The sequence below is a fragment of the Poecilia mexicana genome, unplaced genomic scaffold, assembly GCF_051168715.1.
Source record: "Poecilia mexicana isolate PSO_F unplaced genomic scaffold, ASM5116871v1 scaffold_2, whole genome shotgun sequence".
NCBI lineage: Eukaryota > Metazoa > Chordata > Actinopteri > Cyprinodontiformes > Poeciliidae > Poecilia > Poecilia mexicana.
Window position 1 is genome coordinate 13,676,605 of NW_028263371.1, and position 21,897 is coordinate 13,698,501.

The following is a 21,897-nucleotide window of genomic DNA, read 5'->3' on the forward strand; positions in this document are numbered from 1 at the left end:
AGTGAATTGCTTCATATTTATCCAATCATATCAAGTCAACATAGTGATTGACGTCTAAGTATCCAATCAAAACTTCGAAAAAAGACTTTGACCCCGCCCATGCCGCTTTGAATTGTGGGACTGGAGTCTAAACCATCAACAAAAATCTTTATGCTGTTACTGTCCACAGATAAATTGCTCGTTTTCTGTTCACCTCGGAGTTTCCCTGCGAAACAGAGATGGAAAATGTCCACCTAGCCGTAGAGGAGGATGACCTTTATTCGGGTTACAACGACTATAACCCCACATTTGACTCCGAGGTGAGTAAAACCCCAACTCTAAGCTGCGTTGACGACATTTTCAGCCGTCGGTGATGAAGCTACTACATTGTGCTACACATGTAGCTGTAAAACTACATGGTCTAAACATTGTTAATTGATAACTGATAATATATAATCACACATATTGTGGCTTTTTTAAGGAATTGGAGAACGATGTGGGCTTCCAGCAGGCAGTTAGGACCAGTCATGGAAGGAGACCTCCGGTGAGAACAGACTGCAGCTCGCGCAGTTATGCCAAAATGTACAATAGTCATGTAATTAATCATAAAGTTTAATTTGTAACTGAAAATAAGTCAGTTAATGAAATTAACTTAGTTAATTTAAATCATTAATATTAAATAATATTTATTTAAATTTATATTGTGTACTATGCTGGGACAAAAAAAATTCCCCTCTTTAGGGCACCAATAAAGTATTCTTATCTTATATTAAAATTTAGCTTACTTATTTTACCTATTTATTTTGCTGTAGTTTCTCTACAGTAAAATAATCCCACAAAAATGGGAATGGAAACTTAATGGGTTAAAGAGCCCTCTGCAAGTTCCAGTCTTGTGTGAAATAATATAAGTGAAGAATATAGTAAATCTCTCATCACTAAAAATAAATAATCGAAAATCCCAGTGAAAACGTGCCCAAAAGCTTCTCGGCAATTGTAAGAAGGGTTAGCTCGCTGTAAAACACTTTTCCACAGATTTTGAATGAGGCTGTGAATATGTTTTGATGGACAATTACGTTGAAAATGTAACTAAACAATTTCCCCCAAAAAATGTATACACCTTTTACATTTTTTATTGTCTTTTGAGACATACAGTTCTCGTCTCCTCTCAAGCAAGCTTCTTGGTTGAATGAAACTAATCTGAACCTGCAAGAAGTATGAATAACTCTGGTCTTTAAGTGATGTTCAATAGGGAGGACTTACAGGTTAACAGCATTTTGCAACAGGGAGGGGAAGAGTTTGTTGTTGTTTTTTCATAACTGAATAAATGTTAAATTGTAGTTTGTATTTTTCTAGTGTAAGTTCTAGTTTTAGATGATGCAATGACAATAAAAGGTTATTTTAGCATCCTATTACAATTGTTTATATAGTACTTAGTATTCAAATAGTTTGGGGGTATCAATGCAGATATTTAAATTAATAGTGTATCCATTAATAATCTTAGAAATTGTTGTATTTAACCATTTAGATGACTGCGAAGTTTCCGGGCACCGCCATCGGAGGTCGGCCTTTAGTTTCATCTTTTGGTGTAAGTACAATGTAGTAATAATACGTAATGCTCAGCAAATGTTTTTTAACTTCTATTTTTTTAATCTGTGCATGAAAAGAGCTGAGAGTAAAGGGTTACTCTAAATTTACAGTTCCATACATGTTCTGGGTCCCACTGTGCAAACACAGAACTTCTTAATTAAATGAGATCATTTATCTGTCTGCTGTCAGCATGTTGGGCGCTAACATTTCTTTATGTGTGTGTTGTCTCACTCAGTCCCGAATCCCCGTGGCTTCATCAATGGGCAGACCCATGACTGGAGCTGTCCAGGTGAGAGGAGAGTGTTGCTTGCTTTCTGCCCTCAGTGCTGCTGTACAAGACTTCATGTCATTTACTATCCTACTTTTTCCACGGGGTATCATTTGTCTGTTTGTGATAAGAAATTTGCAGGGCTCATTTGGTAACCGTTGATCAGCTTCAGTAGCTGGTTTAATAAGGCATGCTACATATATTGAGGCTGAGCTTACTCTCAAAAGTTGTTTGCTTTATACACAAAATTTACCAGAAAAAAAGTGACACCTAGTGGCTTAAATATGGTCTTACATAAAAAAAAAACTCCAGTGGATTTCAAATATCCCTTAAATAGCTCAACTAAGTGTGGCCATATTTTTCCATTGTAAATAAAACTTTCATTTTATCCACATTTACAACTAAAAAAAAAGGCTGGGAAAATGACGTTTATTATTACTTTGTCTCACGTCACTAACCCAGATTTAGACAGTTTTATGAACAGCATTTGAAAGAAAGAGACATTTTGTGTTGATAGAAGAAATCCTGGATGGTTGTGTTGAGCTCATGCCCAATGTTTGCAAAAACAAAAGTGTGTTTTCTGATTTTAAGTGTATTCTGTTCTGTTTCATTTGACAGGATGGCGCTGCCCGACCGATGACTGCTGTCAGAGCTGCAGGCTACTCATCCTCACTGATGCGCGGTAAGTTTAAACACAAAAGACATTTTCTTTTTTCTGCTGTGTTGTTATTTATGACCCAATGTATACATTGATATTTGTTTTACTGTTAATAAGAGTCTTATTGAATGGACAAAGCTTAGAAGACCATGTACAAAAACTTAAACAGATCATTTGCATTTCCAGGGTCAACCTTTGACCCCCTGGGACAGTCCAAGGGGCCTGCGCCTCCACTTGAAGCAAAGAATGAAGACACGTGAGTTACCTCACTTTGTGAAACTGAGCGCTGCTTACAGTTGCGCACTGGGTGGAATAGTTTTCACAGTTAACCCAGTTACAGATCACTTCGCCCTTCACGTCTCACAAACAGGTAGAATATTACAACAATACTTTATCGCTGAGCAAAAGGTTTGGAAAATCATGCATCTGTGATATATTTGGTAGATATTGTGTTGATGATACGCATTGTGATAAATCCTTTTTTTACCCTTGTGATTCTGCGTAATAAGGGTGAGCCTTTATCATATCATTTATCATTTATCGCGATAAACTTATTATCATGAGAATGATTTTGTTGTATTGCTGTCAAATAAATTCAAATTAATGATGTTTAAAAAAAACACAAAACTTTCTGAATTGCTGGTTTTACTATGTTCTCCACTGTTTGTTAAATAACGGCATTATTACACATCAATATATTTAAAAATATGATTAAATGCAGTTTAGTGACTCAAATCACACTTCTTCATGTAAAAAAAAAGTAATACATAGTTTTTATTGTCACTGTTATCATTATCAAATTAATACCACGAAAAAACTTTAAGTCTGTTTCGCCCACCTCTGCTGCACAGTATATTGTGCAGCCCTAAGGAATGATTTGCAACAAAACTTATAGTTTTTGTAGTTTTCTAGTTATGCCATCCAGCAAGTCCAAAATATTTGTGAATGTTGTGTAACAAGTCATGATTTTATTAAAAAAAGAGAGGATGTGTGTTCTTGTGAAAGCACTGAAGAAAGATTCATATTTAGTGTTTTTCTGTCTTGTGGTTTTTGCAGGGCGGAAGAGAAGATCAAGATCCTGGAGAAGAAAGTGAATGACCTGATAGAGGAGAGCTGCATGGCACAGAGCATAGGAGCCTTGCAGCTGGTCAGACCCCAGATCTGATTCTCAACGTAACATTAATACTGTTCAACTAAAAGCCCATTTAACGACACAGAGCGAAAGAGAAAATGAGACGCTGGAAAGACCCACAACAGCCCACATTGGCTGGCTCAGCCAGGTGGACTGAAGTTTTAAAATTTATATCACATTTTGGGTCAGTTGTAACAAAACTCTCCAGAATGTGGTTAATTCCCATTTCTGGTGCTCTTTGAATCAATCAATCAAGTTTATTTGCATAGCACATTTCAGTGCTTTACATCATAAAAACACAAAAAGTCATGAAAACATCATGCATTCATCTACAGAGTTGACTGTAGGAGTGGCTCCATCAAAATCATTGATACACATCAAATGTGTCGGTCAATTTGAGCTGGACGATAAAAAAAATCACCCTGTGTCTTTTTTATTTCTGTATTAGAAGATTTTGATAATTATGACAATACAGTTTCCAATTAACAAACCTGTCTCTAAAATCTGCTTCAGTACAAATTAACCGAAGGAACAAACTAAAATAAACATAATTTATAACTCCAACAATTCATGTATAAAACAAAAGACAAATAAACTGTTTCTGAAAATCACCAACAGTTTTAACCATAACAATTTTAAACATTTTCAGATTAAAATACACTTCTTATTGAGGTTGAAAATACCTGTTTGCTATTTGACTTTCTCCAAAGTAACTTCTCCTTGTTGGCAGATGCTCTTTGATTGATTGGCTAGTTTTATTTCCTTTTCCTTCTGCTAACTTCAGGCACTCAGCTCCCATTTCTGCCGATCAGTGTACATGTGTACGTCTGGATTGTGTTTCTGCAGGCTCTTGAAAAAGCCAAAGAGGCAGGGAGGAAAGAGCGAGCTCTGATCAGGCAGAGGGAAGCGTCCGGCAACACTGAGCACATCAACTTAGACCTCACCTACTCTGTGAGTAAAGGCTGTACTCGTCCACAGTTTTGATATCGTCCCACATTAGTCAGTTTGACAGTCCTTATTTACAGAATCCCTCATGTGATGTGTCTGAGCTTCTTTCCATTTTTTTTTTGTCAGAAAATAATGCCAGATTATTTGATTGTGTTGCTAATATTGAAGCTACGTGCTTGCAGGTTTTAGTCTTTTGATTGCTGATGCTTCTATATTTGACTGTACTGATTTCTTGTCACATTGTAGGGAGAGGTAATAAAACAGGGATCAAATATGGCTACCGTGGCAGAAAGCATTTCGACTCAGCTACACAGCCAGTATGAGCAGAGAAAAGCTGTAATCTTAAGTTTTTTTCCCCTCTTAAACAGTGTTGTGATTTATAGGCTAATGAAATGAGTTTACTCCCCTCCTAAGGATGTGTTGATTCTGTCATTACCAGGTTTTGCTCAACCTTGCCAACCAGTATGCAAACAATGAAATGTACCCGGAGGCTCTGAACAGCTACCACGTCATCGTGAAAAACAAGATGTTCACTAACGCAGGTAAGCGGATCGGCGTACGTGTTCTCCAACATGGCAGCTCCGCTCTAAAGTGATGCTCTTCAAACACTTTAAACCAAAAAGATTAAAAAAACCCAAACAGTCTTAATTTTTTATTTGTAGTGCTTGATGCTGCTGCTATCTGAACTCGGGCTGTCGGGTTTTAAGCCAACTCTCTTCCTTTTCTCCGTGACTACATTTTTCCACAGCAGTTGCCTTGAACTGACTTATTACTCCAAATGCTCTGACATCCACTCTTTCCCGCACTTTCTCTTTACTACCCTGCAAAAACACTAAAATCTTTTGATCTGATTTCTAGTGCTAAATGTCTTAGTACACTCGAAATAAAACAAAACTAACTTACAAGTAAGTTATCAACAAGACACAGGAGATTGATTTAAGTCAGTAATTCCTTAATATTGATGAAAAAGTTCTTGTTCCACTGGAAGATTGTTTCACTCATAACATGGGGGAAAATATCTTGCTATAAGTGGAAAAAATACAAGGTTTTCACTTTGTGGAACTAGTTCTTTAAAAAATAAAGAAATATTTAGCATTTCTGTGTCACAACACTCCCACTGCTAAGTACGATGGAGGTTTTGTGATGCTGTGGGCATGATTATGTTCCCAAGACTCTGAAACTCTAGGATTACAATTATGGACTCGTCCAAATACCTAGATAATTCAAATGGGGGGAAAAAATCAATCAATCTGAATTTGCCCTTCCTCTAGGCCGCCTCAAAGTCAACATGGCCAACATCTACTTCAAACAGAAGAACTACCCTAAAGCGATCAAGTTCTACCGCATGGCGCTGGATCAGATCTCCAACAATCACAAGGAGCTGAGGATCAAGATCATGCAGAATATCGGAGTGGTGTTTGTCCGCCTGGGCCAGTACTCGGACGCCATAACGTCCTTCGAGCACATCATGGCCGAGAGTCCCAACATCAAGACCGGCTTCAACCTTATCCTGTGCTACTACGCCATCGGAGACAGAGAGAGGATGAAGAAGGCCTTTCAGAAGCTCATCTCTGTCCCGCTGGGCATCGATGACGAAGATAAGTACATCCCAGCCAGTGTAAGTTACAGAAATGCTTGTAAAAGTACAAAGTGTGGCTCATTGTACAGCACAAATTTACAGAAATGTGTTCAAACCTGCTAAAACGCAGTGGGCAGTGTGTGACACTGGGGGAAACCCTACATTTTAGTCTATTTTATTGGGATTTTTGGACAGTGTGGAAGGAAAATTATGTATGGTTTGAAGCTTCTTTTAGAAATAAAAATGTATGCTATGCTCAGCCCCTCTGAGTAGAACCACCTTTTGCTGTAACTAATTTATTTTTTTTTTTTGTAAAATGTCTCAAACTGCTTCGAATATCCAGAGACTGAAACTTTCTCCTACTTTGTTCTTTGTAAGTTAGCTTCACCTCACTCAGATTGAATAGACAAAGTCTATGAATGTCAGCTTCCATGGTTGATTGTGTCGTTCCGGCACATCTAACCCACAAGCCATTGCAGCAGGGTTGCTATGTAGAAAGGTGGAACTCCACCGAGCTTCAAGTTGCTGCTTCTAACAAGTTTTCTTTCAAAATTTCTGGCGCGTTTAGCTTCATTTATCTTCCTATGATGTCAAATCTGCTTTTCTGTCTCCCTGAAGAAAACCATCCACACAGCATGATGCCACCATGTTACAATGTGCGGATGATGTAACCTGGATAATTTCCAGGATTTAATGTTTTTTTTTCTTTTTGTAATAAAGCAACCTCTAATTAATACATATTTTGTTGTCCACGTTGCAGCCTTCACTGCTCTATGTTTATTTATTGCATAAAATCCAACTGTGAAGTTTTTGGTTGAAAAAATAATGACTGAACTCAAGCCTTATATTTGCACATTTGCTGTTATTTCCAATTGAGATTGAGATTTTAGTAGATATTCATTGTTTTCTGTGTTATTAAGGCGTTAATCGCTTTTGTTTGACTTCATGTTGTGTGTTTGACCTCTTCCAGGATGACCCCAGTTCAAACATGGTCATTGAGGCCATTAAAAACGACAAGCTTCACCAGATGGAGAGGGATCTGTAAGAGGAACTGAGCACACCACTCATCCTCAGCACCAGAACATCATCCTTTAATCCTTTAAGTTGTCTGTACTTTGTTTTTGTTTCTGCTTGTAGGAAAGTCCTGGCTGAGAAGTACATCATGACTGCAGCCAAGCTCATTGCTCCGGCTATTGAGACTTCCTTTGCTAGCGGCTTTGACTGGTTTGTTGCTGTAGTTCATTTATCATCCTACGGTCAAGAAATTTAGTCCCCAGAAAAATCGAAATTATTTAGAAATTTAGTTTCATTGAATTTACTTGCCACTTAGCGGTTTAATATCTATCCATTTGGGTGTTTTTGTCACTAAAAAGGTTTCCAACATGTTCCGTAAATAGCGTCTTGATGTTTTCTAAGGTGTGTTGACATGGTGAAGTGCTCGCAGTATGTCGAGCTAGCCAATGATCTGGAGATCAACAAAGCCATCACTTACCTCAGGCAGAAGGACTTCAATCAGGTGAGTGTGTCCTGAGGATAACACCGGGTTTCAGTTCTCAATCCTCTGGTCTTTGTAGTTTGTGCACTTCAGCTTGGAAGTTGTACTGGGAAAAGTCATTTTTGATGCCTGTGTGGGATGCATGCAGAGCTCTGTATGCATCCTGGTTAAGATGTGTAAAAATGTCCTTAAATAAAATCTGTGTTTTATTGCAGTCACAGAGATTCACACTGAACATTTTAGGAAAAAAAAACACAAGTCTTAATCTTTTTTCATTTGACTCAGTGTGGGGGGAAAAAAACTGTCATTGTTAAATAACTGAATAATTATTATCCCTGCTGTTAAATCCTAATGCAGCCTAATTTTCAAGTAGAACAGAGAGGGATTGGGTCTTGTTGCTTCTGTAAAAAACATTTTCCTAAACGTGAAACTTTTATAATATTTTTTTTTTCTCAAACCGGTTTGATTTTTCTAAATGTTTCTGTGTTTGTATATGGTGCTGCGATAAAAGACGAATTATTTTAAGGTTTTGTTTAGGACATTTTACCAGGTGTGAGAGTAAATTACAACTTTGCAAGATTAAGTTAAGAATTTGCCTTCATTTTTTAGTGTATATGAAGGATTTGAGTTTCATATAGAGTAATGTTTATTGCATCATCTAATCACTGTATGAATGTGAGTCGTCATGGTTACAGCATGCCATCATTTACACCATTGCACTTCTCATTGTCCTCCCTTCTCTCCTACTTTTGTCCCATTTACCTCCCATCTCTGTGGCTAAGGTTGAGGTATGTTTGCTTTTCGTTTCCATGATCACACCTAGATCGTGTCTTTTTTTTATTTATTTATTTTTATTTATATTTTTTTACTCTACATACGAGTGTCCAAAAAAAGGCCCTGCCAGGACGAGTTGGAGAGGCAGTGGTTTTTTTATAAGTCACAGAGCTGTTGGCAAAAATCTTTGAATGGAAAGGAAACTATTGCTTAATTTAAAAAGTAAGATGGAGGTGCAGCCTGACAGTCCAGCCTTGACAGGAGGGCGGCTGTTTGGGTAGCTTTATGCGTTTGAGGACACTGAGCAGCACCAGCGTCCAGCTGCATTACTGTGACTGCATCAGTTTTGCCATTTGTGTTGCCAGACTTTATCTGATGCCTGAACGTGACTCCTTCATGCTGCTTTCATAACGTGTAACGTCTCTGCAGCTGCAGCCCAGCTGGAGGTTTGTCAAAAAATGCTGACTTTTGCACTCTCAGGTTCTACTTTGACATGTATATAATGTAGTTAAAGTGTGATGCCAACCCACTGGGACAGGGAATCATTTGAAACGGGTCAAACCTTTCAGACGTCTTTGAATTTTTAGTTCTTTTTAAAATCAAAGAACTTGGATGCTTTGAAAGTCTCCATTAAAGTAATAATGTTTTAATATTTACATGTTTTTAAGACCTGAAGCACTTTTGTACTAAATTATTTAATTTAAAAAGTGTAAATAATTGTGATTTTAACTTTTTGTAAGTTCTTCTGTCAGCCAGGAGAGGCAGCCTGTAGTCAGATTAGTCAGCTTGTTTACCGTTCCTCGTTTTGCCACATTGCAACCTCTTACCTCTTTTTTTTATTTATTGTGATTTTTTTATGTGATAGACCAACACATAAAAATAATTTTTATTATTTTTATTATTATAAAATAATAATGTATAATTTTTCCCCCTATTAATCTCTTAAAGTGTGGCATGCATTTATATATTCATCCACTATGAGGCGACATTTTGCAGTGATCTTAAAGAGGTTTGGATTTGCTGCAACCATCTTCACACATCTCCAGATGACATTTCTTAACGCTTCTTCTTGGTAAATGCACTCAAGCTCAATCAGATGGGATGATTAATGATGGATGGATTCCATTTAATAATTGATTATTGAAAGTAATTGGTTGGACTGGATTTTATTTATCAGAGTGACGGTAATGCAGCCACCATTATTTCTATTTGTAAGAAAATTCTTAAATTATTTTGACAGTTCACCATAATTTACTGTCTGTGTGTTGGTTTATCATGTAAAGTCTCAATTTAATACATGATTGTGTGTGTGTGTGTGTGTGTGTGTGTGTGTGTGTGTGGGGGTGTGTGTGTGTGTGTGTGTGTGTGTGTGTGTGTGTGTGTGTGTGTGTGTGGTGTTAATTTGATACTTTCAATACTTTTGACTCTGGACGTCATAGGAAGAAAGAACTTTCTTCTGGACACAAGAGACTCACACAAAGCTGTGCGCTCCTAACGTTTAGTTTTCACGTGTGAACAGGCGGTGGAAACTCTGAAAACGTTCGAGAAGAAGGACAGCAGAGTAAAAAGCGCTGCAGCCACCAACCTTTCTTTCCTCTATTTCCTGGTAAGACTCTCTTAGCTTCATTAAAACAACATGTCTGTACTTAAATACTGGAATGTTAAATGAAATGATGGATCTAGATGCGGTTAGTGTTGAAAACCAAAAATGGTAATGCAGAAGTGATGAATAAGAGTCTCAGCTTTTGTTTTTCACCTTTTTTCTTTAATATTTTGCAGGAGAAGGACTATGATCAGGCTGACCGATACGCTGACCTCGCTATGAACGCTGATCGCTACAATCCCGCCGCACTTATCAACAAGGGCAACACGGTGTTTGTCAAAAAGGACTACGAAAAGGCAGCTGAGTTCTACAAAGAGGCGCTGAGGAACGACTCCTCCTGCACCGAGGCCCTCTATAACCTGGGTACAAAGCAAGCCTTAAATACCAATTTAGTTTGGTCTGTTGTTACTGAAATATTAATAACAGTTGGAAATTAGGTTCCTTCGCATGGTTCCTACACAATCTGGAAATTATGGAATCATCTTTTTATCCACCAAATTTGGATGAGTAAGGAAAATGAAAAGGGTATTTAAAAATATTGGTTTTTCTGAACTATATTCACTATTTCATACGTAAAATGTTCCATCCATCCTTGTGTTTGTCCACCTGTTTGTTAGTAAAGACATTACTATTTCTTAAAAGCTGACCACTGTCAAAACATCTTCCATAAAATCACAGTAAATATGATATTATTTAGGGGTGCACTGATTGCAGTTTTCTGTCTGATCCCCGATTTAAAAACAAAATCTGACCTGCTGATTCCGACTTTGGCCAAAACCAATTTTTTTATTTGTTTGAAAAGTCACTAAATATAACAATGAATCGTTTATTTTCTTATTTAAAGAAGGAGACTTGAACTAGATACCTTTACGGCATGTATTTTCTGCCTCCTTTCAAGCCCCTTCCTTCCTGAATACTTTCAAAATAAAGGCCTCTAGGGCAAAAATAATTTTTTTTAACTAAAATGAATCAAATTGTTTGTTAATTTTCACCTTTTTATGTTTTAGAATATTGTATAAAATGTGTTTATATAATATTATAGTCAGCCCTGTTTCGGTCAAACTGATTAATCGGAACGTCCCTGGTATTTATATCAAATAATAAATAACTTTTAGCCATTTTTGTTATTTACCTCCTGCAGGTTTGTCCTATAAGATAATGAACAGATTGGAGGAGGGCCTGGACTGCTTCCTGAAGCTTCATTCAATTCTGAGGAACAGCGCTGAGGTCATGTACCAGCTGGCTCACCTGTATCCACCGTGAAACCTGTGAGGTCCAACGAGGGAGAGTGTTTCCTCATAGTTGTAAACAAAACAGTTTCTGTGTCTGCACCTGGTTTGGACACTTAAAATTACATCTGTGATGTCATGTAAACGTCTGTCGGCCCTTGACATGTTGGTTTCAGCTACGAGCAGCTCGGAGACCCTCAGCAGGCCATCGAGTGGCTGATGCAGGTCATCGGCGTCACCCCCACAGATCCACATGTACTGGCCAAACTGGGGAAGCTGCACGACGACGAGGGGGACAAGTCCCAGGCTTTCCAGTACTACAGTGAGGTGAGAGAGGAGCTGCATCTCTCTCAACACGGTGAAAGATCAAACCTGACTTTTCAGGTCGTTAATTGCTGTTAATCTGTTGAGGTGCTGCTCAGTCTTTCAGGTACTTTCCCTCCAACATCGACGTGATCGAGTGGCTCGGGGCTTACTACATCGAGACCCAGTTCTGTGAGAAGGCCATCCAGTACTTTGAGCGAGCGACGCTCATACAGTGAGTCAATATATTTGGAAGATGATCTGTATAGAAAACTATTTACGTCTCGCGATAGATATGTGATCAAAATCGATATTCACTGCACAGCATTCTGGGGGATGTAGGAAGAGGAAAGAGTTTAACTGCTCAATCTCTCACGGCCAGATAAACTAGCCTTGTGACATCAACTAACTCACTCACTCTTTGGTTACCTAGCAACAACCCGTGGAGTAACTTGCGCAGCAGCAGTTTCATGTTTCGCCACCGTGCCGCGAAGCTGCTGAAAAAATGGCGTGGAGTGAAAACTGTGCATAAAACAGGAAAGGCTGTGTCACCATTTTGGCAGTATTTCAGATATTTAAAACAAAAAAACTAAATAATTATCAATATTGACGATTATTGACATTGACTGATATGAAACACTTTTATTGTATGTGTATTTTTCAGCCAGTCTAGCCCTAGACCTGACACAACTGTTTCAATTTCACCGCTTACTATTTTAGCTAAATAAGACATGCTTCAAAATAAAGCGACACGATAAATAACATGATAATATACATTTTTAAATAAATTTTGCTCACATGAAAGCCATGGATCCTCATCTGCTGTGTCCCACAGGCCAAACTTTGTGAAGTGGCAGCTAATAGTGGCGAGCTGTTACAGAAGAAGTGGTGAGAATAAAACTAATAATCCAACAAAGTCAGTTTGGAAAGTTATCAATCAAATGTTTACTAACATGTTTGTCTTTTTTACACCCTTTTATCCAGGAAACTACCAGAAAGCTCTGGAAACCTACAAAGAGATCCATCGAAGGTTTCCAGAAAACGTGGAGTGTACGCTGCTGTTTTGCTTTGTGCCATAATCTTCAGTAGTACGAGCAAATTCTTCAACATTGTGAAGAAAATGAAAATAACTTCTGTGCTCGTGTTCAGGCCTGCGCTTCCTGGTGAGGCTGTCGACAGACATGGGGCTGAAGGAAGTCCAAGAATACGCCACCAAGCTGAAGAAGGCGGAGAAGATGAAGGAAATCAGAGAGCAGGTGTGTGTGTGTGTGTGTGTGTGTGTGGGGGTGTGTGTGTGTGTGTGTGTGTCTGTGTGTTAGACGCAAACCTTCAAATAGCTGTGAAAATCGATGCGTTCTGCTAAGATGAACCACAGTTTTCTACACTTGTATTGGAATATTTACTGTTTTTTATCACTATTATTATTCATTTAAAGCCCTGACTCTGACTCCTGTTTTTTGGGATGAAACTTTTAGAGCACAAAGTTTGATCTCTTTTAATGGTCAAAAGAAGTGATTTTTTCATTCGGAAACTTACATTTTTCAATGTACAATATTGGAATTATATACAATTTCCCCAACACACAAGTTGAGACTAACTTTAAAATGTAAGGAAAATTATATTTTTTGAACACAAACTCCTGAACAGAGTTGAACATCTCACAGAGCTCTTGTTCAGTCCATCATCTGAAAACAGAATGAGTCTGGCACAACTAAAGCCCACATAGAGATATATGAGGAGAACATTAATCACCATGGTGGCAGCATCATGCTGTGGGGGTGTTTTGTTTTTCAGCAGAGACTCTAAATCTGGTCCATGCTGATGAGAAGTTGGCGCCAAATACCTCAGTCCTAAAAACAATTTGATCAACGCATGTTCATGTGTTGGAAACACCCAGAGTCTAAATTCATTTGAGATTCTGTAACTAAAACTGATGTTTGCAGATGTTCTCCATCCATCCTGCCTGAACTTTGAACTATTGTTTTAAGCTTGTAAAGACTCACACCAAAAGACTTGCAGCTGCAACAACAGTGAAAAGTGGCTTCACAAAGCACTGAGTCAGAGGGGCAAAGCATGCACCACACTGTTCAGATTTTATTGTTGTAAAAAAAGTTAGAATATGTGCAAAATTTTCCTTTCACGATATAGTTGTGCAATAGTAAAATTCAATAAAAAACATTGACAATTGTGGTTTGAGTGTGACTAAATTCAAAGGGTACAAGTGCCTTTCCAAGGCGTGGTAACTTAGTGAGTAAAGAGTTTGGGTAGATATTTGTTTTTTTATTGATTCTTAGTAGGATTTAACCAGAGATTTGGTTGTAGGGAAGACTAAAACAAATGTTTATCCACATATATTACGCTGTGTTGGAGCTTTGACCATGTTAGCACCGTAGCCTGAGAGTAAAAGCTTTCCTGTGTTGATGCATCCCACATCTTGCCGTCTCATTAATCACATCATCGTCACGTCATGGTGTCTTTTCAAACCCTCGCAGCGTGCTGATGGAAAACATGCTCCGTGTTCTTATTGCTCCAAAACGGGATGTTGGTATCTGCAGCTTCAGAACCAAGTGGAAACCAGATGATCCTCTTCTCTGTTGATCCGATTGTGTCGACAGAGGAGCAGATGCTTCACAGCTGTCTCATCTCTGGCTGTCAGTAACTGAGTGGATGGCTCAGTTTATGTAACGTTTGATCAGTGCCATCTGAAACACGAACGTTGTTATTCACATCCTTTGAACTTTGTCACATTTTGTCGTGTTGCAACCCCCAAACTGCGATTTGTTCTTTTAGGATCTGATTGGTTTCAAACTCGACGCCACATTGAACTTCTTGACTATTTTTTTCCTATCCTGCTGTGTTTGGCTGGTCTTCACGATACTATTTGTTCATTAATTAATGTTCTCTAAGAAAAAACAAAACCATGAAGCCTTCACAGAACAGCAACAGAAACATTACTCAGCTGCTTGGAAACGTCCTGGGAATCACCGTTCAGCTCCGGGATCCAGGAGAACGTTCACGTCTGTCTTCATAGATGCGATATTTACGATCTTCTCTCCATTCAGCTCTTAATCAAATACAGAGAGGGAATACGATCCGATGTTCCATCGCTGGGCTAACAGTTATGCTGCTGCAGAGACCGTGAGCAGAGCCAGGAGTGCTTCAGGAGGATGAATTTATCAAACCGCGACCAGCTGGTCCTAAATCTGGGATTCAGCCGGACAAACGGAGCTGGAAAGTTTGGCTTCTTAATCTCACAAATCGCTGCAAGGCATGGTGGAGGAAAACATCTGATAGCTTGCGCTACTTTGCCAAAAGAATAAAGAATAATAACCAGTAGTATTTGTATGTACTCACAGAACATCTGTTTTTATTAACATTAAGGAATAACCATCAGTGTGTACTGCACTCGACAAAATGAATGGTTACTGGACCATGATGACGCCTTTTTATGTTTTTCTGAAGTACAGCACTTTGAACTGCTTGTTGCTTAAATGGGCTATAAATATAAAATTTGACTGATTGACTTGATTGATTGATTGGTGAGAAGATTCAGTAGCGGTGAAAACTCTGGAAACCCATTCATTCAACAGAACCTGTGAATGTCAGGCAAATATTTCTGTTTCAACATCTGACTTGGAAATTCACCTGGTTTCAGATATCTAATGTCCACAGTAACTTTCAGGAGCCGTTTGAATTGTTTAGATCTGCTAGTGTTTTGCCTGAAATCTCCCTCGTTCTCTTGGCAGAGGGTGAAGTCGGGCCGAGAGAACAGCGCCAGAGGTCGCAGGGAGGGCAGCACAGGGAGTGCTGGTGAGTGTAAGTCGTTCTTGCTGCCCCTGCATTGAAAACATTTAAAATGTCCATTATTTCCACCTGAACTTCTGTACGGTAACCAGCTTTGACCTAAAAATTAACCTTATTTACCAGTTTAGACTTTTATCTGGAGTTTGGCTTATTTCTAGATGAAGGCTCAATTAAAAGGCTTTGACAAATTGTTTTATTTATATAAAGATTTGGATTTTGGAGTATATGTTTTATGTATTTACTTTTTTTTTTAATAATGATGACTCTGTTTGGATTCAAAACAATCCCAACTGAGTTATTTTTGCTAACCCAGTCCTGGATCAAGTACAGGCGGATCTGGTTCTGGGTTTGGTTTCTGGGTTTGGATCAGTGACTGGGTTGAGTTTTCAATCCAACAAATGAGTTAAAGAGACAAAGGTTTGATGTGAAGCTGACCGAAGAGCGGCGTTGAAAGAGTAAGTCATAACTTGGAAAACTGAACAAAATCTAAATTTGGGATCAAATTTGTGATTTTGTTTTTGTTCTGAATTAAGAGACTAAAACATTTTTTGTGTAACTAAACTTATATTGAAGAAACAAACGACCCCCAACAGCAAGATCACTATTCAGTACACAAGACTTTATAAAACCTTGCCTGTGTATTTTGACATACTGACACGTTGTTTAGTAGCTAGCTCCACCTTATGCTAACTCATTAGCAGGTAAAATGCTAATGTTCGCCTGGTGAACAGTCTTCAAGTGCAGCATCATTTCACCATCTTTACTGTTTCAGATTTTATTTTGCGGAAGAGATTTAGTGAAGTCTGATCAGCTCATGGCTTTTTTTCAAAATGGCCGCCTTCTAGCCTCTTTTCTAATCAGCGATTCAGTGTTTGACCCAATGTTTAGATAAAACTACCAAATGGCAGGAGTAGATTTTCACATCTACTTCTGTGTGATGTGGTTTTAAAAAAAACACGACAAGTTACAAAGTAACAGCTTTGTACTTCCAGCCGACTTGTGTTGAGAGCAAACAAGCATTCTTAAGTCTTTCACTTTTTTATTTAATTATAGCTATGGCAGATATAGTAGAAACAGATCCAAACAGATCATGTCTGTTTGGATGAGAGGACAGGAAGTTTGAATACGTTTGTGTCTGTTTGAGTTATTTATAGCTCCAGTGTCGGTCATCTTCCTCCATACCTGTAGGATCCATAACAGAAGCATTAAAGCATTTCTCTCTTTTTTTGATCATTTAATTGCAGTCTTGAACTTCACCACTAGATGGTGCTAAGTTTCAAAAAACAAAGTGTTTATTATTATTATTATTATTATAGACAACATCATGAGAAGAATTCTACATACTTGTGTTAATGAACTGCATAAAAAATAAAGATGTTGTCTTTATTCTTTTTCTCTGACATCAGAATATTCCCACTTTTTTCCTCTGACATTTTCTGCTTTCTTTTCTGTCACCTCTGTTGTTGCTGTCCGCCGCAGCCATCATCTCCACGTCTGTCCTCACCTCTCCCAAGAAGTCCGACGTTACGGGTATCGTTAGTCGAGGCCCCATATCTAGCTCTCCCTCATCACGTAAAAAAACAGAAACGTGTGCACTGGCTCAGACACTGGAAACCTGGCTTCATCACATGGTTTTATTTTAAATGCAGTCCAGACAAACTAGAAGTGCCTGTAGCCATGAGAAAGTCCTGCTCCGTCAGGATCCTCTGGTGTTCTCATGTAAATATACAACTGGCTGTCAGCTGATGATGTGTGTGCTGCTGCCAGGATGTCCATTACGTGTCTGTGTTTGGATAGAGTAGATTAAGAAACCCTGATATTTTGTTGTTGTTGCTCTTTTTATAGCGTAGCAGAGCCAGAGCATGTAACTGGATCCAGTGCATAAATCCTTGCACTTATTCGGTCTTAAATGTTCAGGGTTTCTTTCTTGATTTCACTAATGTAAATAAAAGATCTGATGCTTTTCGTTATTCTCTTACACCGCACCAGAAAATGCCAAAGCAGGTAAGAGTAGCAAGAGTTTAAACAAAAGCACCCTATAACTCTTAATTGCCCCTCATTCTCTTTTTTTTCCTTTTCCTTGGCTTGTTTTCTCCGCTTCCTCTCTGCTGTTCAGAGCCTCAACCTGAGCCTAAACAGTTCAGTCCTCTGTTGGACTCAGGTACGTACGGATAGCTGAGTGATTCATCTGCATAACACCTGTTGGTATTTTGTTTTTACGATAATTTTACGGTCAAACATTATGCCAGAGTCAATGTTCCACTGTAAAAAACTAATTTTTCTTTTAACTTCAGTAAAAAAAACTTAATGTCTCCCTAAAATGAGCATCAAAACAGCCTATAAAATGAATGTAAAAACATACAAACTATTGTTTTCTCCAGTTAATTTGTTTTTTCACTTCAAATCAACAGCTTTAAATTGTCTTATAGGATTTTTTTTCTTGTCACAATTTGACTTTTTATCATTGTTAAATATACAAAAAAATTTGACAGTGTACTGAGTGGAGAATTTAAACTCACACAGCAGACGTGGGCGACTTTGGAAAACATTTGATCCAACTTTGTTTTAAGATTCTGGTCAAAACTTGGCAAGCAAATCTTCTGACGGGAAGCCGTGAAGTTGATTCCGAACGGAGTGTTTGTACTGAAAACGCAAATTTATGAAACATGTAAAACCTTTTCTACAGAATTTCAGCCTTAATACTGAACTCATCCAGTGTTTTTTCTCATCGTGTCGATCTCCGACAGACATTCGTTGCTATTTGTAATTTTTCTCATTTGTGGAAATCACGCGAGAAAGTTGGACTTGTCTTTTTAAGTCTGCTTATGTAATTTCAGAGAGGAGAGTGAGAAGGGAAAAACCAGACCGTTTTCATCTTGTTGTGTCCCTGCTGAATATTCTGAGCAAAAGAAACGCTTCCCAGTCGCTCCAAGAACGAGAAAGGAGGAAAAAAAAAACCAACATTTTCCAGCAGAAGTTTCAGTTGCCTGTTAGTTTGAGAGGCCTCGTGTGAGATATTTGGGATTGTGAGTGAGAGAGGAATATCGGGCCTCTTTCCTGTTTTTCAGCTCTCAGACGTCGTCGTCTGTGGTTTCCAAGGCTACCTGGCAGCCAGATGTTTGTCCTCTGGACTCCGATCATGTTTGTCCTCTGAGCCCAAAACTCAGACGTACTGAAGCATTCCCTGTTAGCTTCCCTGGTTTAAAAATAAATTCATTTTTATTGCACTGACATAATCTCACACTGGATTAAAGACAAAAAAAACCCCAGCAACATTTGACCCGAGTATGTTTGTTCAGTTTAGAAATACATCTATCAGCTTGATAAAATGGCTGTTTTTAACTTTATGAAGTTAAAAATAACGTGTTGGGATCTGGAGTCCATGACTTCATGTTTCTCTCTGGTGGGAATATGATCCGGAGAATTCAACGTTTCAGTGTGTTGACTGTCGTAGGTCAGGGAACGGCTCCAAGAACGTGGCTGCTAATACGTGGAGTCTAGTTGGAGTTTAACTGGAATTGTTTTGTTGTGGTGGGATTAGGATGAGATTGAGTTTTACAGCCTGAGACGCTCCTGGATGAATCTGTGGGAAATCCCGTTGAGCAGACTGCTAAAACATGTGGGCCGGTGAAATCCCAAATGATTCTCCAGACATGAATTCAACCTTCTGCCGTAGAAATGTAACGCCTGCAGGAAATCGAAGAGAGGACCCTGGACAATATGGAGAGAGATTGTGTAGAGGAAAAGGTCAAAGGTTCCTCTGTCCGTACGGTCCAGTCATGTGACGCTTCATGCTACAGGACTTGGTGATGTGAAAAAGTGTTTGATAAAAGCAACTCTTTATTAAATTGAGGATTTTTATTTATTTTTTTTTACTTTCATTTAGTACGTCTGTTCTAATTAGATGTTGGATTATATTGTGTTAAATTATGCCACTGAAAATAAAAACTGTTTTTTATTTTTTTGTTTTTTTTCTGGGCTGTAACTAATGATTGTTTCAGTAATTGATTATTCCATTGACTGTTTTGACGATTAATCGGATAGTGCAGATTTTTTAATTAACCACTTAAGTATTTTTTCATGGAGTATTAGAAATACATTAAAATATGCGTAAACCTTTCACTGCCTGAAATGCGATAACAGCGTTCCTTCAGCATACGCTTTGTCACTTGAAGGAAATAAAAAATCCTACAATCAGTGTGTGAAACGGTCAATACTCAGGATTGAGGACTGATCACTTGATCATGTTTTGGATTAATTGATTATTGGATGGCAGAAGGTGCTCAACAGGAGTTTCTATGTTTGTTTTTTCTTCTTGTTTTTACTGAATTTCAATCCGGTTGAAGCTAAAACTAAACACCGCATAAGATTTGGGTTGAGCACTTCTAAAGGTTTTACCTTAAATGTATATAAATGTTTTGTACAGTTCTGACTCACTCAGTAGATCTTTTTTGCTTTCTTTGGAGTCTGGATACTCCAGTTGACAATGAATTGATTACTAAGTTACTTAATTATTTCAATAATCGATTCATCACGATTAATCCGATGAATCGTTTCAACCCTAATTTAAAAAAAAAAAAATTTAAGTATGGCAGCACTGCGTTTACTTCCGCACAGTGAGGAAGTCAGTTTGGTGTTGCTGCTTAAAAACTCTCAGGGTGAGATGTTAAATTTATTCAGTGGGAAAGTTGAGAGGGAAACGTGGTTGAGCAGCTGCAGCCCGGGTCACAGAGCAGCAGTAAATCCAGATCATTTGGTGATGCAGATTTCCTTTTGGGGAGCGGGGGCTCTTCTGACCGCAGCCGTTAAAACGGAGCTGCTGAACTGGAGGGGGGGATTTTTAAGTTTCAGTCCTTATTAACAGTTGATCAAGCTGATAACTCAGGATGCGTGTCTGGATGTGTGTGTTCACTGCAGACAGCGGCCACAGCAGCAGCAGCTCTAAGGGGGAGCGTCTGAGCGCCAAGATGAGGTCACTTCCTGGTTCCAATGAGCCCTACGAAGCCAGCAACCCAAAAGAGCTGGGTGAGGAATCTGTAGAGCTTCCATCTAATTCAGGAAAATACGATGAGCCACTTTGTTTTCCTCAAAGCTTCGGTCGCTCCCTTCATACAGAACACTGTGTGAAACTGTGACATGTCGTTTTAAAGCGATTTCAAGGTTCATAAAATTCATGATCTCATGGGTGCAGATGCATCGTATGTGGACCCGCTGGGGCCTCAGATGGACAGACCCAAGACGGGGGCCAAGAAGCCGGCGGATGATGACGACTTTGCAGACGAAGATCTGGGAGACGACCTGCTACCGGAGTAGATCCATGGACTGGTAATGAGGGACCGACCTCCTGATCGGAGACGAGGAAGAAGAGGTTGAAATGTTCTCCAGTGAAGGATCATATTTATCTGCATAAAAAGCAAAAACAAACGTGAACGGATTAAAAAGAAGCATCTGTTAGCCACACACAGTCCGTATATGTGTGAATAAACCTCTTTAGAGATGGAAAGTGACTCAGCAGACTGGATCTAATCCAACTCTTGGCTCAAATGAATTCATATTTATTTTCATTTTTTAGTCTCTTGAGTCATTTTTTTAAATAAACTGTTGTTACTACTTCAGAGAACTCTGAGAGGTGTTTCCTTGAGAGCAAATTTCCCCTTAAACTTAAAGGAAAAACTTAAATTAGACCTCTGACCTCACTTTTAGAAGTCAAATCTCTCTTTCTTTCTTTCTTTCTTGATCTCTTCCTTAGTCTCAGTTTATATGAAATGTCCGTCATTCTATTCAGAATCGGAGTGACAAATGTGATCAGATGTGAGGACTATTCCTGAGATGTTATTCACATCCTGACCTCAGAGATGTACCTGCTGCACTTTAACCTGTTGCCTGTGGATGTGGATCTCTGCTGTCCTTCAGATACCGGGACTGAAAACAGACAAAGAGTTTCTTGGGTGCAAATGTGCAACTACATGGCATGGAAGTAATTTTATGATTTCCATGCCATGGAAGTCATAAATGAGATGTAGATCATTTCCTACATCTCTGCTTTTAGGTTTTTTAGGTTTAAATATATTCATTCAAGGATCAGTATTGTGTGTTTTCCAGGCACATGGTACCATTTTATAGCACAATCAAATTCTGTTATAAAAAACCCAAACAGCTCTATATATCTATGGCTTAATAGAAATTTGACTTCCTAATTGAACGCCTTGAAATTGGGCTGCTGTCACTTTAAGAAACTCCTGCTCTTTCTGAAACTCCGCCTTCAGGAAGTCATTGGAGCCGAGTGGAGGAGGCTGCAGCTCTGAGGAGGAGCTTTGTCTTCGAAGGCGGAGCTAGGTCCAACCAGGCGTTTTATGTAGTTGAATGGTTGCCATGGAGATTCAAGGACTTCTCAAACATGCATGAAAGAATCAAAGCAACACTCCAGGTGTTTTTTGATGAGGGAATAACATCATGACATGATGTAGAGCTATAAAAAAAGAAGTAAACTTTACATAATGCCCCTTTAAATAAAAAGTTATAAAATTTCACAAAACTG

General features: G+C 38.6%; 1 protein-coding gene across 3 annotated transcripts; it reads left to right on the top strand.

Annotated features, from left to right (window-relative positions):
* The first annotated feature begins 126 nt into the window (after nucleotides 1–126).
* On the top strand, nucleotides 127–20,979 carry ift88 (intraflagellar transport 88 homolog). 3 transcript variants are annotated; one of them, XM_088011236.1, is made up of 26 exons: nucleotides 127–299; nucleotides 461–523; nucleotides 1,505–1,564; nucleotides 1,802–1,855; nucleotides 2,453–2,516; nucleotides 2,679–2,748; nucleotides 3,549–3,639; nucleotides 4,471–4,575; nucleotides 5,012–5,114; nucleotides 5,844–6,190; nucleotides 7,122–7,192; nucleotides 7,289–7,375; nucleotides 7,568–7,667; nucleotides 9,940–10,026; nucleotides 10,200–10,386; nucleotides 11,165–11,273; nucleotides 11,429–11,579; nucleotides 11,675–11,790; nucleotides 12,391–12,443; nucleotides 12,540–12,605; nucleotides 12,705–12,811; nucleotides 15,302–15,365; nucleotides 16,839–16,889; nucleotides 17,476–17,520; nucleotides 20,277–20,384; nucleotides 20,551–20,979. In XM_088011236.1, exons 1-26 carry the CDS (start codon nucleotides 219–221, stop codon nucleotides 20,670–20,672), a joined length of 2,562 nt encoding a protein of 853 aa, XP_087867362.1. In that variant the 5' UTR covers nucleotides 127–218; the 3' UTR covers nucleotides 20,673–20,979. The 3 variants fall into 3 exon arrangements, with proteins under 3 accessions (XP_087867362.1, XP_014823011.2, XP_014823012.2); XM_014967525.2 differs by lacking the exons at nucleotides 16,839–16,889; nucleotides 17,476–17,520 and having other exon boundaries at nucleotides 15,302–15,371; XM_014967526.2 differs by lacking the exons at nucleotides 16,839–16,889; nucleotides 17,476–17,520.
* Nucleotides 20,980–21,897: the final 918 nt, after the last annotated feature.

Excerpts from the sequence above, each read along its gene's own strand:
- ift88 (XM_088011236.1), top strand. The coding sequence starts at position 219 with ATGGAAAATGTCCACCTAGCCGTAGAGGAGGATGACCTTTATTCGGGT. Across the intron at positions 3,640-4,470 it reads GCATAGGAGCCTTGCAGCTG|GCTCTTGAAAAAGCCAAAGA; the intron begins GTCAGACCCCAG and ends GTGTTTCTGCAG. Across the intron at positions 7,376-7,567 it reads TTTGCTAGCGGCTTTGACTG|GTGTGTTGACATGGTGAAGT; the intron begins GTTTGTTGCTGT and ends ATGTTTTCTAAG.